The 13881-nt window shown below is 42.2% G+C and overlaps 1 protein-coding gene across 1 annotated transcript; it reads left to right on the forward strand.

Annotated features, from left to right (window-relative positions):
- Nucleotides 1–959: 959 nt before the first annotated feature.
- si:ch73-204p21.2 (uncharacterized) lies at nt 960–11103 on the forward strand. Its single transcript, XM_020656133.3, has 9 exons — nt 960–1096; nt 3941–4029; nt 5622–5775; nt 7032–7089; nt 7196–7265; nt 7416–7496; nt 8338–8400; nt 8840–8908; nt 9296–11103. The coding sequence occupies exons 3-9, from the start codon at nt 5651–5653 to the stop codon at nt 9592–9594; spliced, it is 765 nt and encodes a 254-aa protein (XP_020511789.2). The 5' UTR covers nt 960–1096; nt 3941–4029; nt 5622–5650; the 3' UTR covers nt 9595–11103.
- The last annotated feature ends 2778 nt before the right edge of the window (nt 11104–13881 follow it).

The raw sequence follows: 13881 nt of genomic DNA on the forward strand, positions 1-13881 counted from the left end.
TTCCCTGATGCCGGAGCTTCAAATAATGTCTGAGTCATTCCCCGAGCTGGAATGTGGTTCTCAATCAAAAGTGTATTTACCTTTCGTAGAAGTTAGGCCAGTTAAGTTCTTTGCAAATGAATCGAATCGAATAAAAAAGGTCAATAAAACGAGATTAATGCTCGCTTTGTTTGAGGTGAAGTACAGGACTGAATATAGTCAAAATTTAATGGATGAAAACAGTACGAGAACAGTTTTTTTATAGCCGGCTACAAAGAGGCATGTTAAGCTGAGTATTGCAAAAACACAGAGAACATAAGAGAAACTGTTACAGGAACTACAGCGAGTGAGCCTGCTGCAAACCCGCAACAAGCTAACTGCTAAGCTAGTAGCTAACTAGCTACAAACAAACCAGACTTTTTAATCTTTCTTTATGAAGCTTAAAGTGTCTGACATTTCCATTTGTGACTTTTGTTAACTTTAAAGCAAGATGCAACCTATAGGCTAACTCAGTTTGTTTTCTTGGAAGCTAAGCTAGCAGCTAACTGTAACCCTTGTTGCTAGCTTAGCGAGGCTATATTAAATTAATAAACATGTTTTATGAATTTTTTATTTCGGTTATTAAATAGTCATACTATCTGTGAAAGACAAATGTTTGTAGTCAATCTGTCTTTAGTTCTGACATTAACACGAGAATCCTGTTAGCTCTTGTTGGCAGAATTCAGCTAACGACAGGATAGCGTCGCAACTAGCTCGTGTATCTTCATGCTAAGCTAAATTAAATACATTATCACAGTGATCGTCGTGGTATGCCTAATACATGATGTGTGTTGTCTTTGAGATGCTGCTAGCTTGTAGCTCGTCAGTCTTTAGTTTTGACACTTTTAGCTCTGAAAATAGATCAACCTGAGGCCGCGTCTCTTCATCTCGTCTTCAACATCCCGTCTTCAACATCCCTCTCATGCTGGAGTGGCTGATAAACAGGGTGTGTGTCTTTAAGCAGCTCAAACAGCAGCACTGTTTATTCAGCCTGTCAATGAGTAAACCTTCACCAGGAAGAAGTCTTCACATACAGCATGAGAGCCTGAACCCACAGCTGTGTGCACCATGGACCCAGGTACGCTTTACACCTTTATTTATAACTTTAATTTGAATCTAATCCAGAGTAATATTATGGTGAAAGATGAGTCAGCATAAATATAATATTTTCAGAAAGTGAAGCGATAATGTGTTGTCATTCTGTCCTGCAATTGTCTGCAGTTATTTAAACATTTTGAAATATTGAGACCATTTCATTTTTGACTTTTGAAATTAAGAATATTTGAAGTGTGTGTGTGTCGGTAATTTCAACTGGCCTATAATCTCTGGATTTTCGAGGTATGAAATATGTCAGTTAACTAATGTTCTGTTGCCACATGACTATATATTCTGACTTTCTTATAATTATTTAACGTGCCAAGTGAGATATCATACACACATTAAAAAAAATCATCATCAAGAATTGATCATCAAAAACATTTCCCTTTTCAGGAACTTGAAATTAGAATATTTGTGATTGCAAACAGAGTACTTTTCTTTAAAGTTAAACCTGCAGCGTCCCTGTTTTTGTCTGTATTTAGACGTAAAAGTGGCGACCATGACTTCATCCATTGGTTTGTTTTGACTACCATTTTAAAGTGTATTCATCTGCATCTTTGTCCATCATTATGTCATTTTTTTGGGCGAAAAGGGTGGAATTTAAGAGGGGAAACTTTATCACCAAAAGCTATTGGACAGCGGGGTGTATCTGTCGTTCGCTGATAATGATCAGTGGAGATTCTGGAGTCTGTTGGGGCCCTGTAGGTGAAGTTTCACAGGGGCCCCATCCAACCAGCGTTCATCAGCATTATGTCACAAATGATCCGGCACCAACAACTTTTCACATTAGTTTCACATCACAGCTATAGTACAGCACAAGAGGGCTGTCAGATGGGGCCACCTTAAGGAGGTTTCTGTCGTTGCAAACTTTGCACAATTTGAGCCCACTGCTGGGTTTAACGTTTGACAGACCTTGGGGGGCACCCTTCCTGCCTTGGGGCCCCAAGCAGTTGCCTGTGGCGAGCAGCATCCCTGATAATAAAAGAGAAGCTTATTTTGGCTACCAAAACAAAATCGACGAACTGATTAAAACATCTGTAAGAAGGCTGTAGCGGTGACTTGTAAATCAAGGTAGTCACACCCAAAGCACTATAGGAAATAATGAAAAGACTTGAAGCTACTTATTGACACCATGAATTGTACAGAAATGTTTACTGCAGGAATTAACCGAGGGTCAAGTAGGGTCATTATCTGACTGACAATATACAATAAATCTTATTTTATTGGAGGCGCCCCCTGCTGGCCATTAGAAAGCATGCATTTAAGGAACATTGTGAACAGCAACTATCTAAGAAAACTATCAAGAAAGAGGATTTCTGCTGCTCACATGAAAATATTTCGGGCACACGAGAACGTTTCTCACAATCCCTAGCTAATGCCTCCGAGAGTTTCTGCCAGTCTGTCTCATATAGTGAGCTGAAGGGTTTTTTGCAACGTATGTGAGCTGGAGGTATCGCCAAGTGTTTTACGAGCACACGGCAATACTTTTAAGTTTGCACAAAAACTGCTTTCTCCACATAAAACTCCTGCAAGCACAAAAAACTGTTTCATGAGCTCATTAAAGTCTCTCCTGTGCGTGAAAAACTTTCTCACGAGCATGAACAACTGTCAGGTGAGCACACCGACTTTCTCATGAGCAACTTAAAGCTTCTTGTGCGCACTTGTTGGTTTCTGGTTCACACAGGGAAACGTATCTTTTTATTTCTGTTCTTGTCAATTTGAGGGTTTAACGGCTCCATAATTTTCTGAGGAATGGTTGAAATTTGATTTATAATGAGAACAGCGCTTCACCCTCGATACTGTGGCTGTTTTTAGGCCATCTTAGACTGGACTCCAGTAGACTTAGCTGGACCTGATGCTGATGCTGATGCAAGTTAGCATCTTAAATCACTAACATGCTAGTATGCTACAAAATCCTGACTGTTTTTGTCTCACACACTTCCTCCTGTGTATTCATTGTTGTGAAATAATTTCCCCATGCAGTGAACCTACTCTCAACGCATGAGCGGTCAAACTGCTTTGCTCACAAGGAAGACAGAAAACATTAGCACATCTTGACCGTTGTGTTGAAAGGAGGCAAAATCCAACGACTGACCCAGAGAAAGCTAGGCCATTTTCAGACTGCCTTTTTTTTTTCCCGCACAAGTGCTGTAACAAAGCTCAGCCGTCATCAGGTCTTTGTTCATTCATTTTGATTCAGCAACTGCGTAATATTGGTGTCCCAGTGTGTGGCACAGCGTGAGCTCCACATACACACACAGTCAGACATGCACACACACACACACACACAGCGCTGTGCTCCCACGCTGGCTCAGCTGATCCAGTCTAGCCTCTGTAACACCTCTTGTTACTATCTCCGCCGACGGTACAGAAGGGTGGATCACTTCGTCCCCACCATTACTCCTCTGCTATATTCAGATTGAAGAGGAAATGTAACAGGGGTGTAAATGTTGCGGCAATCTGAACAGGGCTTAGGGAACGTATTTTCATTATTTTTGGGCAGTGATTCCTTGATGAATTTTGTTGGTCGTCTACTAAAGTAACATAAAAGTCCCACAAAGCATCAGTTATTAACCTTCATTGACCTAAAAACAGAATCATTTGAGCTGTTTCTCTGTCTTTCTGAGCCGAAGACGATGGATGTTACAGTGGTGACAAATCTAACGTCTTACTCTGCTGAAGAGAGTGAATCTCAATATTTCCCCAAATGTGTCCTCATTTATTAGACTCACGCAGTAGATCCTCGATACTGTGGAATCCCTGTAAACATGACACACCTTGTCATGTCAGCCTCGGTGTGACGAGCTCCTTGTTTGTTTTGTAGGTCTCGTGTTTGTTTGACAGGACTCAAACGGGATGATTCAACTGCTGCTGCTGCTTCAAATCTTGCTGAGCTGGAACTTAGGGAACAAGGTAAACATCTCCTCCATCTTGTTAGCGAAACAGGAACTGACATAATACGACACATGCAGCTGTTGGTTTCTGAAATCTGAAGTTTGATCCAGATATGAATTCATGATGATGCTGTATTCTTTGGTTTGCAAAGGTGATATATGACCTCCTCTGTTTCTGGAGAAGATATGTTGACCTCTAGGCATACTTGTGTTTCTTATCACTTTTGCAGCTGTTAATACTTTTATTAAAGTGCTCACAGAGCGAGGTTACGAGCTTGACCACCCTTAACCGAATAAAGAAACTGATTCTTCTTCACATGCAGCAGTCACTAGGTTTACATTTAAAACACATCCAACACCCAGGAAGGTCTTCACCTCTGAGATCCCATGCGCTGACATTTTCTCAAAATAATAAAAACAGCCTTGAAAGTTGTCTCCAAGGGATAGTGAAACATGTCGTGTTTTGTGTTACTATCTTATTAGGAATTGACAGTTTTTTCAACCAATCCATGGACTGCAGCCTCTCTAGCTCCACAATTTAGGGGTCGGATCGGTCCGCTTGTCACCCCAACAGGATGGTACCAAAAAAGTAGGACGGTACAGATTGGTAATTTTGGCCCCATTCCCAACTTTTGACAGTGAAAACTCCAATAAATGGGTACCGTACCACACAGAACCAAATTTAAAAACTTGGTGGAAATGGAGCTGAAAATGCAAATACATTTTTTAAAGCAGTCATGTCTGCTGAGTTGTTGTTTTCTTATACAAAGAAGATCCTGATGATAAAGCTGTTTATCGTTTCATAATCTGTTACTGATCCTTACAGCTGCTTTGCTGATTTGAATCTGCAAGTTGACAGAAACTAAAACCAAACAGCCTGCAGCACATTTTCAATGAGTGCCTCATGTTTGTCTGCAGATCAACCAGAAGCTTTTAACATCCGGACACTATTTCTGTTTGAGGAAATGTTTTGAAGGTCTCATATTATTCAGAATACACTTCACCATGTTCCTATAACACTAACATGTGTCTCTAGTCTGTCTACAAACCCCCCAATGATGAGAAGAGTCCATCCTCTCCGTCTTTTGCCTGCTTCATAGACATGTTTTGTGGAGCTCTGAGACTTATTTACAGTGGTTGAAGAGGAGGAGATTATGTGACCTTTAAAATATACATAATCCTCCAGATTAAATTTTAACTCTAATCATGGATTTGAATTTTTTCTAAAACTGCTCAGAAGAAAAGTTGAGGAAACAATTCCAATGTCCAAGTCGATTAAGTTTTGGTTAAACGAGGAAAACATTGCAGGGGAGTAAATATAGTGTGAAATTTCCAAGACACCTTCAGGAGTGCATGTGTTTATACAAACAGTCCTTTCCATCAAACTTCTCAAACACAAAGCGTTCACATTCCAGTTAAATTAATAAGTTACCTATGCAAAATGCAAATCTTTCACCGTAGTTATCTGCAGGTCTCAGGTGTGTTTGTTCACGGTGGTATAAGTCGGCCACACCATTTACCAATGGCGTGGCCACACAGGTCACACACAGGTGACTCACCTGGACACCTTTCTCTCTCTCTCTCTCTCTCTCTCTCTCTCTCTCTCTTCAGTGTAATCTCTCCGTCCTCCCTCAGTGATCATGGCTGCTGTCGGTGCAGACGTCACCGCGTCGCAGTTCTTCCTGCCGTCGGGAGTCGTCAGTTTCTTCATCCTCCTCCTCCTCCTCTCCATCTTCCTCACCGCTCTCTGCAGCGACTGTGGCAGGTCAGCTGGTTCTGGTCTCTAAGTGACTCCAACTAAATCATGAAATAACATGTTCTACCTCAATATTTATCAAACCTTACATACCAAGAGTATAGTTTGAATGCTAATATTAGTCATTCCAAGCTTGATCCAAAGGCATCTGGACTGGTTGAAGACCCTACCATGACCTGGATGACTGAGAACACAGACAATATTTGTCATATTTATTTTTTTTAACATTATGTGCATTTCTACAATGAGTCTGAATTATCTGTTGATATTTTACTTGCTGTTTGTGCGTCTTCCAGTTTGTCGATCTATCATTTTTTATTTCCATTGTGCCGAATCTAAACAAATGTTATCTCAGGACACTTCACAAAAAAGCAAATACCCAAAATTAACCAAAATGAGCAACAAAATCTTTCTTTTAAAAGACAGAAGCCTCGGGGGGAAAACCCTAGACTGTAAATATCAAAGGACGACCCCTGAGTGAGGTCACCTGTCTGTTCCTGCAGGGGGCGCTGGAGTCCCATCGATGGTGATCTCCATGCTGGAAATGCTGTCTCAGTCTAACTTTCAGTCAACCTAACGACAGACTGAGAGCTGGAGCTGGAGCAGGTTTTAAGACTCCTGACAAACCGTTACACCGCGCCCACCTGTCAGTCATGTCAGCTACACGCCTTATTGTGAATAACTCTTAACCTTCATCAAATCAAAACTGATGAGTCATCAAAACATTCACCCCCCGTACAGTGTGTGTCGATCGAGACATGAGCTAATCACACCTATTTGTTTTTTTGAACCAGGCTGTAAACATGTTAATCTCTGCTGTAAAAACAGACTTTTTATGAATGGGTGTGTATGTGACTTCCTGTGCTTCTGCAGCCAGCCTCTAGTGGACACTCGAGGAACTGCAGGTTTTTACATGTAAGCACTGGCTTCCATTTTAAACACCGGAGGTTGCCACTCTGCAGAACGACACTGAACAGCCAGAATGGGCCGCTTAAAAGTTCCTTCATCTCACTTTCTCAGCCCATCCTGTCACCAGAGACGGCTGTTCAAGTTGAGTCTGGTTCTGCTCGAGGTTCGGTCTTGCCACTGTTCCTAAGTGATTGCTTTGATAAGAATAAAATGTAGACTTGCTCGTTTGGTGAAGCGTCCTGAGATCCTGCAGTAAAGATCTCTCTCAAAGGAGTTTCCTCCGGCTGCATGGAAACGTGTTGTTGAACCGATTCTTTAAAACTAACTGGATCTGTTTTTTGTTTTTTGTGTTCTAGACGTTCATTCGAGCTGCGAGAACCCGAAGACAAAAACCCTTCAGCTCTGATCCGAGTGGTAAGAGACCTCCGATCCCGCAGAGGAGGACGTTCGTCTGTTCTTTAAAGAAATAAAACATTTTGACGAGGGAATAAAACTTTAATGTCGTCGTGTTGATTGACAGGTGAAGCTGGAGGAAGCCATGGTGGCGAGAGAGAATCCAATGATCAATGAGATCCAAAAGGATGAGAAAGGTGAGTGAACGTCTGAATGACAAAACAGTCGATGAAACATCTCAAGCCGAAACGTTATAAATATGACGAAATATAGATTTATTATGTGTGTGTGTGTGTGTGTGCGTTTGTGTGTGTGTGTTTGTGTCTGTGTGTTTGTGTGTGTTTCAGAGTTTAAGTCTGTAGAAGAGAACACGGTGTCCTTCAGTGCATTAAGGAGCCAGATGGGGGCGCCGCAGCGGAACCACTACGGTCAGTCAGAGAGACTCAATGATCAAACGAACAGATGATCTGGGACATGAAGGTTTTCAGTGTGCAAGCTCCGCCCAGTTTGAATCCTCCTTCATATTTTAAAACCTTTTCTGCACACAGAACGTCTCTGAGATGAACTTTGCTGTTGTACAAATTTGTGTTGTAGTACCTGAAATCCATCTTGGTCTCGAGACCACTTCCTGAGGGTTCCGGTCTCATCTTGGAATCAAAAGCATTTTTTTACTCGGTCTTGTCTCTGTCTTAGACTGGGTGGACTCCGGATTTTAAATCCAGACCGGTCAAGACCACCACTGACAGGCTATTTGTCCACGTCATTACTGTGATTTGAGGAAAACTTCAATTAATTTGTAGTTTGATTTTTATGCCCCGGTTCCGGGGTTAGGGTCTAAATGAGTGAGAGGCCCCCTAAACACAATATTTATGGTCTTGGTCTTGATTAGACCTTGATCCCTAAATGTCTTGGCCTCGTCTCCATCTTGGAGACATCTGGTCTCTGGTACATCTTGGTCTGGACTACAACACTAGTACAAATACTTCAAGGTCACTCTTGTTAGGATTAACCATTTGGGCAGCCGGGCGTATGCCCAGGGGCCCGAGATCTGTAGAGGTCCCAGGGCAGTAAGAGCATAAACAGTCAGGTTAGATTCCGCTCTACCTTAGCCTCTCCGCTAGTGGAACGGCACTTAGGTGAAAGTTGCTGCACAGGGGCTGATATGTCCTCTTTATATCCCTTTGTTGTTGTTTTTTAGCTGATGTTACACATTATTTCACCCTTGTTTCATTCGTTGATAGGTGTGTGTGTGTGTGTGTTTGTCCTCAGATGTTCAGACTAACGGCAGCACAGCGGTGGTGAAGACAACGAGAGGTTCTGAATCTGCTGGAGGTACTTTCAGATTTCAGTTTCAGTTCAATCAGAAAACTCAGGTTTGTTTTGTTTCAAATATTCAAATATTTTACATGCAGCAATTTAAAGGAGCGATGGGATGATATCTTAAACCTCCCAGTCGGAGCCTACAGGTGGATGCTCAGGTGGTGGTGGGGCTGAGTGAGGCGTGCAGAATTGCTGCCAGTCAGATTGCCGATGAGAGCAGAGGGAGAGAGCGGAAAAACTAGCAGTATTTTTTAAATTTTTTATTTAATGGGAAACATTTTTGTCAATTAATTTCAATATACATGCAAAACAAAGCAAACAACAATGACATCACTAATTATTTTTCCTTAAAACATTAATTTCTTGTGTTTTTTATCCTATCTCTGTGGGGTTTTTTATATGTGGTGTTATGCAATGAATGCAACTGAGCCTTGTTCATGTTTGTGTTCAGATACTGAAGAAGAAATCTCTGTGGAGTTCACTCCCTGGAGGCACCACCTGAGGGCGCCAGAGAGTCAAGGTCTGTGTTCATGTTCCCACTGACATCCAAGAAGTTACCTGATCACAGTCTGAAGAGTGGTAGATGAACTGATCAGACGGGCGACAGACAGACAGACAGACAGACACACACACACACACACACACACACACACACACACACACACACACACACACACACACACACACACAGAGTCTCCAGCCTCTAAACATTTGTATTTATTTTGTTAAAACGGACATTTTTAAAATGGGGTGTGTGTGTGACCTCAGGGTCTTTAGGAGACACTCCCAAGTGGACACTTGAGGAATTGCAGTTTTTGGCTCCGTTTTTCAACACGGGAGGTTTCAGTTTATTTCAAACATCTTAAATCAGTGAAATCTTTCTCATGTAATGTGTCTCCTTGTACAGAGGTGAACAGCTCTGACCTCTCAGACTCCGCCCACATCTACAACACCATCGGAGGAGGGCGGAGCAGCGGCGGCGGCGGCGGAGGTGATGCTGACACGTCATCTCCAGCGACCAATCACAAGCCACAGGAGCAGCTTGACTATGTTGGCTCTGCGGTGATAGTGGATGTTAAATCAGTGTATGCACGAATCAGCAGGCCGGTGAGAGTGACCACGTCCACTGAACAAACAGCTGACCAGGTACAGGTGAAGGAGAGGGAGGAGGAGTCTTCTCCTCCACTGCCAGACAGGAAGGTGTGAGGCGTGAGGAGGATGATGATGATGATGATGATGATGATGAAGGAGCTGAGACAAAGACTGAGACTAAAGAAGGAAAATGAAAGACTTAATATGAAGGACGAGAGATGAAAGGTGGAGGACAAACATCTAGCGATTAACAAATCAATGGTTTTACAAATATGTTTAAAATTCTGGATTCATTTCATTCATTACAGGGAGCTTCTGCATTCTTGTCTTTTTCTTTAACAATCACCTCTTATGATCTCTGAGAAGCTGTCAAATGTTCAAATCAAAGTAATGGGTGCGGACTCAGGCCCCGCGTCCACCAAACGTTTCTTTCCGGGCAGAAAAGCACATGCTGTGGGGCGCTGGTTAGTGCGCACACCCCATGTGTGGAGGCTATAGTCCTCAAAGTGGGCGGCCCAGGTTCAAATCCCACATGTGGCTCCTTTCACGCATGTCACTCCCTTCTCTCTCCCCCTGATTTCCGATTCAATCCACTGTCTTATCTCTCCATTGAAGGCTCAAAAAGCCCAAAAATAAATCTTGAAAAAAAAGGTGCTGGCTGTGCGCTGGGGAGCTCTTGTATGAAGCGTTTGTACGCTGAGAAGAAGAGCATTGCTTGCCCACAGTCTGGCAGCTGTATGACCGCTCCTTTTTACTGCATGTTTAATATCTGAGATCGTTTAGTTCCCGATCAGACACGGCATGAGGAGGATGTGGGTACAAGACACAATCAGTAGGCGGCAACATCTACGGGGAATATCATACATTTGGAAACTACTGCGGTGATGTCAACAAGGTGATGTTGAAAGATTTTAGCAGTCAGAACGGCTGCACCAAAAAGGCCGAGCGCGTGGAAAAAAATACGCCGGGCTGTGCACTTTTTCTGCAGGCGTCCGCTTTCTGCTGGGAGCGCTTTCTACTCATTGAAAACAATTGGAAAAAAAGACGCTGGCGCTCAGGAAAAACGGCAGGTGGACACGGGGCCTCGTTGTTCCTGTTGTATAGAGTCCATTGTCACGTTCAGAACTCTTTTTTGAAGTCTTTATACCTTTATATCCTTTATATCATATCAGGATTGGTTGTTGAATGCACAGTCTATCCTCTTATCTTAAATGTTTGATTGAATAAAGTCTCCACATTTAAAGACATAGCTCTTCATTTGATGATAAAGTGTGAACAACAGAAGAGTTTGATTTCTTATTTGGTAATGTCTCAACTCGACTTATTTGTCCCCCAAAGAGCAATTGCATTACCAGACAAAGGAGAAAATACAACCTGAAGAGCTAACGAGGTAAAATAAGACAGGAGGCTCTGAAAGTAGCAGTCGTGGAAAATCAACAGAGATCCTTGAACTATGCTCTTAGCAGCTTTAAGTGACTTCATGCATTGTCTGAAGTTGATGTCTCAGTACTTCAGATGTTTTTGTCTTTACTGTCCTCCTGCTGTCCCTTTGTATGCATAGTTTTGTATCATCTAGCACTTGTACTGTTTTCACCTTTACACAATAAAAAAATAAAAAAATGACCTCTGTGATCGTAAATAACGAAGCTTTGTTCATGGTGTTACTGTGTGTTCATCAGGCCTGAGAACAGAAACTACATTCAAACGGATTAAGTTAAAACAAAAAGAGAGAGAAACTTGTTGCAACGTGACATTAAAACCATTTCATGAGTTTATGTGAAAGTCGGTCATCCGGTTGATGACGGGAGGATGCAAGACTGGAATTCAGCATTTCAAAATCCATGATGAATCAGATGATGTCTGTGCGTCGTGATGACGCTTTCTCTCTCTGTGTGTGTGTGTGTGTGTGTGCGTGCGTGCGTGCGTGTGTGTGTGTGTGTGTGTGTGATTTACTGAGTCATGCTCCGATAGAAAGTTTTGCAGCAAGTTCGGCACGTCGCGCAGCTGCCTCTGACACATTTACAGTCTGTGTGCCCGCTGTGCTCACCGACCACACAGCTGCCAGTAAGAGGAGGAAACTCCAGTTCATTTCAACTGGTGTTTTAATGGTGCCGAGTGAAAGCTCTCCTACATCAAAGTGGGATAAAAAAAAAGAAAAAAAAGAAAAACGTTCTTTTATGAAGCTGCTTCGACCAAACACGTCGTGTACGCAGGCCGACAGTAATCAGTGTGTTCCTGCAGAGCAGACAGTCTGACCTGATAAGGTGATGTCATCATTAGCTGATCAAACAGCTGGGAAATGCATCATGGGTGATTTGATCGCAGAGCTAATGAAGCAAATATCAGTATTTTTTCAGGGTTCTGATATTTTATGACACTGTGATGTGCCAGCTCCTTATCTCCTTATTTCTGAAACCTTTTTCTCACACAAGATGCTCTGGTTCATCTTTTTCAAACAGGTGGATTCTGATCCTCTGATATAACTGAAGACTAAAATAATACATTTATTCTCGGAACTGTACGACTTTATACTTGGAAATGTGCTACTTAATTTGTGTCAATTTTTATTTTTAACAAATGTATTCTTGTGAATTCACGACATTAATCCCGTAAATTTATGACTTTATTCTTGTTAATTTACAAATGTATTTTCGTAATTCTTTATTCTCGGAAATGTACGACTTTAATCTTGGAAATGTAGGATTTAATTCTTGTAAACCTTTTACTTTATTCCCGTAAATTAACACATTTATTCTCATACATTTACGAATTTATCCTCCTAAATTTACAAATCCCCCCCCCCTTAATGTGGCCCTAATACTCTTTCGATGGGACAAAATAAGAGCATTAAACATTTTTTTCTGTAAAGTCAGAGTTTAAAAAGTCTCTCCTGATTGAACTAACATTGAACAGCTCATATTTGTTCCTTGCTCTTTTAAGTTCTTTACATTTCTTCTTCGTCTTCTTCTTCTTGTATCATTAATAACTCTATGTACGTGTGGTGCCCTCAGTATTGAAGTGGGTCAGACTCACACAAGTGGGGCTGGATGATATTCCTTTAAAGCAGCGGGCGCGTCACTGTCAGCACGTAGCCCACGAGCTGAACGTCTGTGTGTTGTTGCTACGTGCGCACACACACTCTCACACACACACTCTCTCTCTCACACTCACACTAACACACTGAGGACACCGAGGGAGAGTCCGATTGGATTATGTAATCAGTGTTGGGGCTGATCTCCGCCCACAGGCTGCCCTTTGTTACCACCACACACTCTGTTAATACACACAGTATATCTACACACAGTATATCTACACACAGTACTGCAGTGCACACAATAAAACTACATGCAGCTGTACAGTGAAGCCGCACACTGATTGAAGCTGCAAAAAAATGCATGTTGCATGACCAAAAACTCAATAAAAACCCTTTAATATCCTCGTAATACTCAGGTTTATATAGGATTTTATGATATTTCATATAGATGAGTTCTATAATATTCCTGTAATCCAGGATTATTTGGTGGTATGTCGCTCTGTATTTCCTTCTACATGATTGAGCTGCTTTTCTATGCATCTTTTAGAATATGCATAAACACTGCAGCTGCAGTATGTCACAGGGCTTTAGAGCAGTTTGTCGTAAACAATCAGTATATGTTTGAGGTGTAACATGTTGACGATTAGAGCTGAAAGGAAAATTGACCCCAAAGATGCACCTCAAGAAATAATGCAGACATAAATCAGGAGGTCAAACATGCAGGCTGTGCACGTCATCACTGCATCGCCTGTTGGTGTGTTGTAATCTTACACCTAGGTATTATGACACTAAATGTATGAGAGGTGTGTTACAGAAGGAGTGTTATGATGGTACTGATGTATTACAGGAGTAAAACAGCAGCTCTCTGGTTGCTCCGTTGTATTCGAGGAATGTGGTGTACTGTATTGTCAGGCTGAAGTGCAGAAAAAGTCAGTAAACAACAGACCTCTGTGGGGTGTGTTGCTGCACGGCTGCGCTCCGCCAATCACAGTCCAGAGCCGCACCACGTGGTCCTCTTGTTTACTACGAGGGCTGCAGAGCCACCGAACAGGCTGCTGGGAAGACCTGGAGCGGCTCACCATGAAGCATGCACATGTGCTGGATGTCACCTTTGACCCAGATATGAGGCCATATCGGTCCCTCGTGAATCCATCGCATCCTGTGTAAACTGTATCTCTCTCTCTCTCTCTCTCTCTCTCTCTCTCTCTCTTTGCCTCCTGCTTGAACAAACATGACCTCCAGACTAATGAAGAGGCTGCTGACAGACTCCTCATTACTTTCAGTGAAAGCGCACACATGATGCTTTGTTACAGCATGCTAGTTAGACTAGATGATTTAAGTGATGAACATTTAAAATCATGAATCTT

This window comes from Labrus bergylta, chromosome 3 (genome assembly GCF_963930695.1).
Source record: "Labrus bergylta chromosome 3, fLabBer1.1, whole genome shotgun sequence".
Taxonomy (NCBI): domain Eukaryota; kingdom Metazoa; phylum Chordata; class Actinopteri; order Labriformes; family Labridae; genus Labrus; species Labrus bergylta.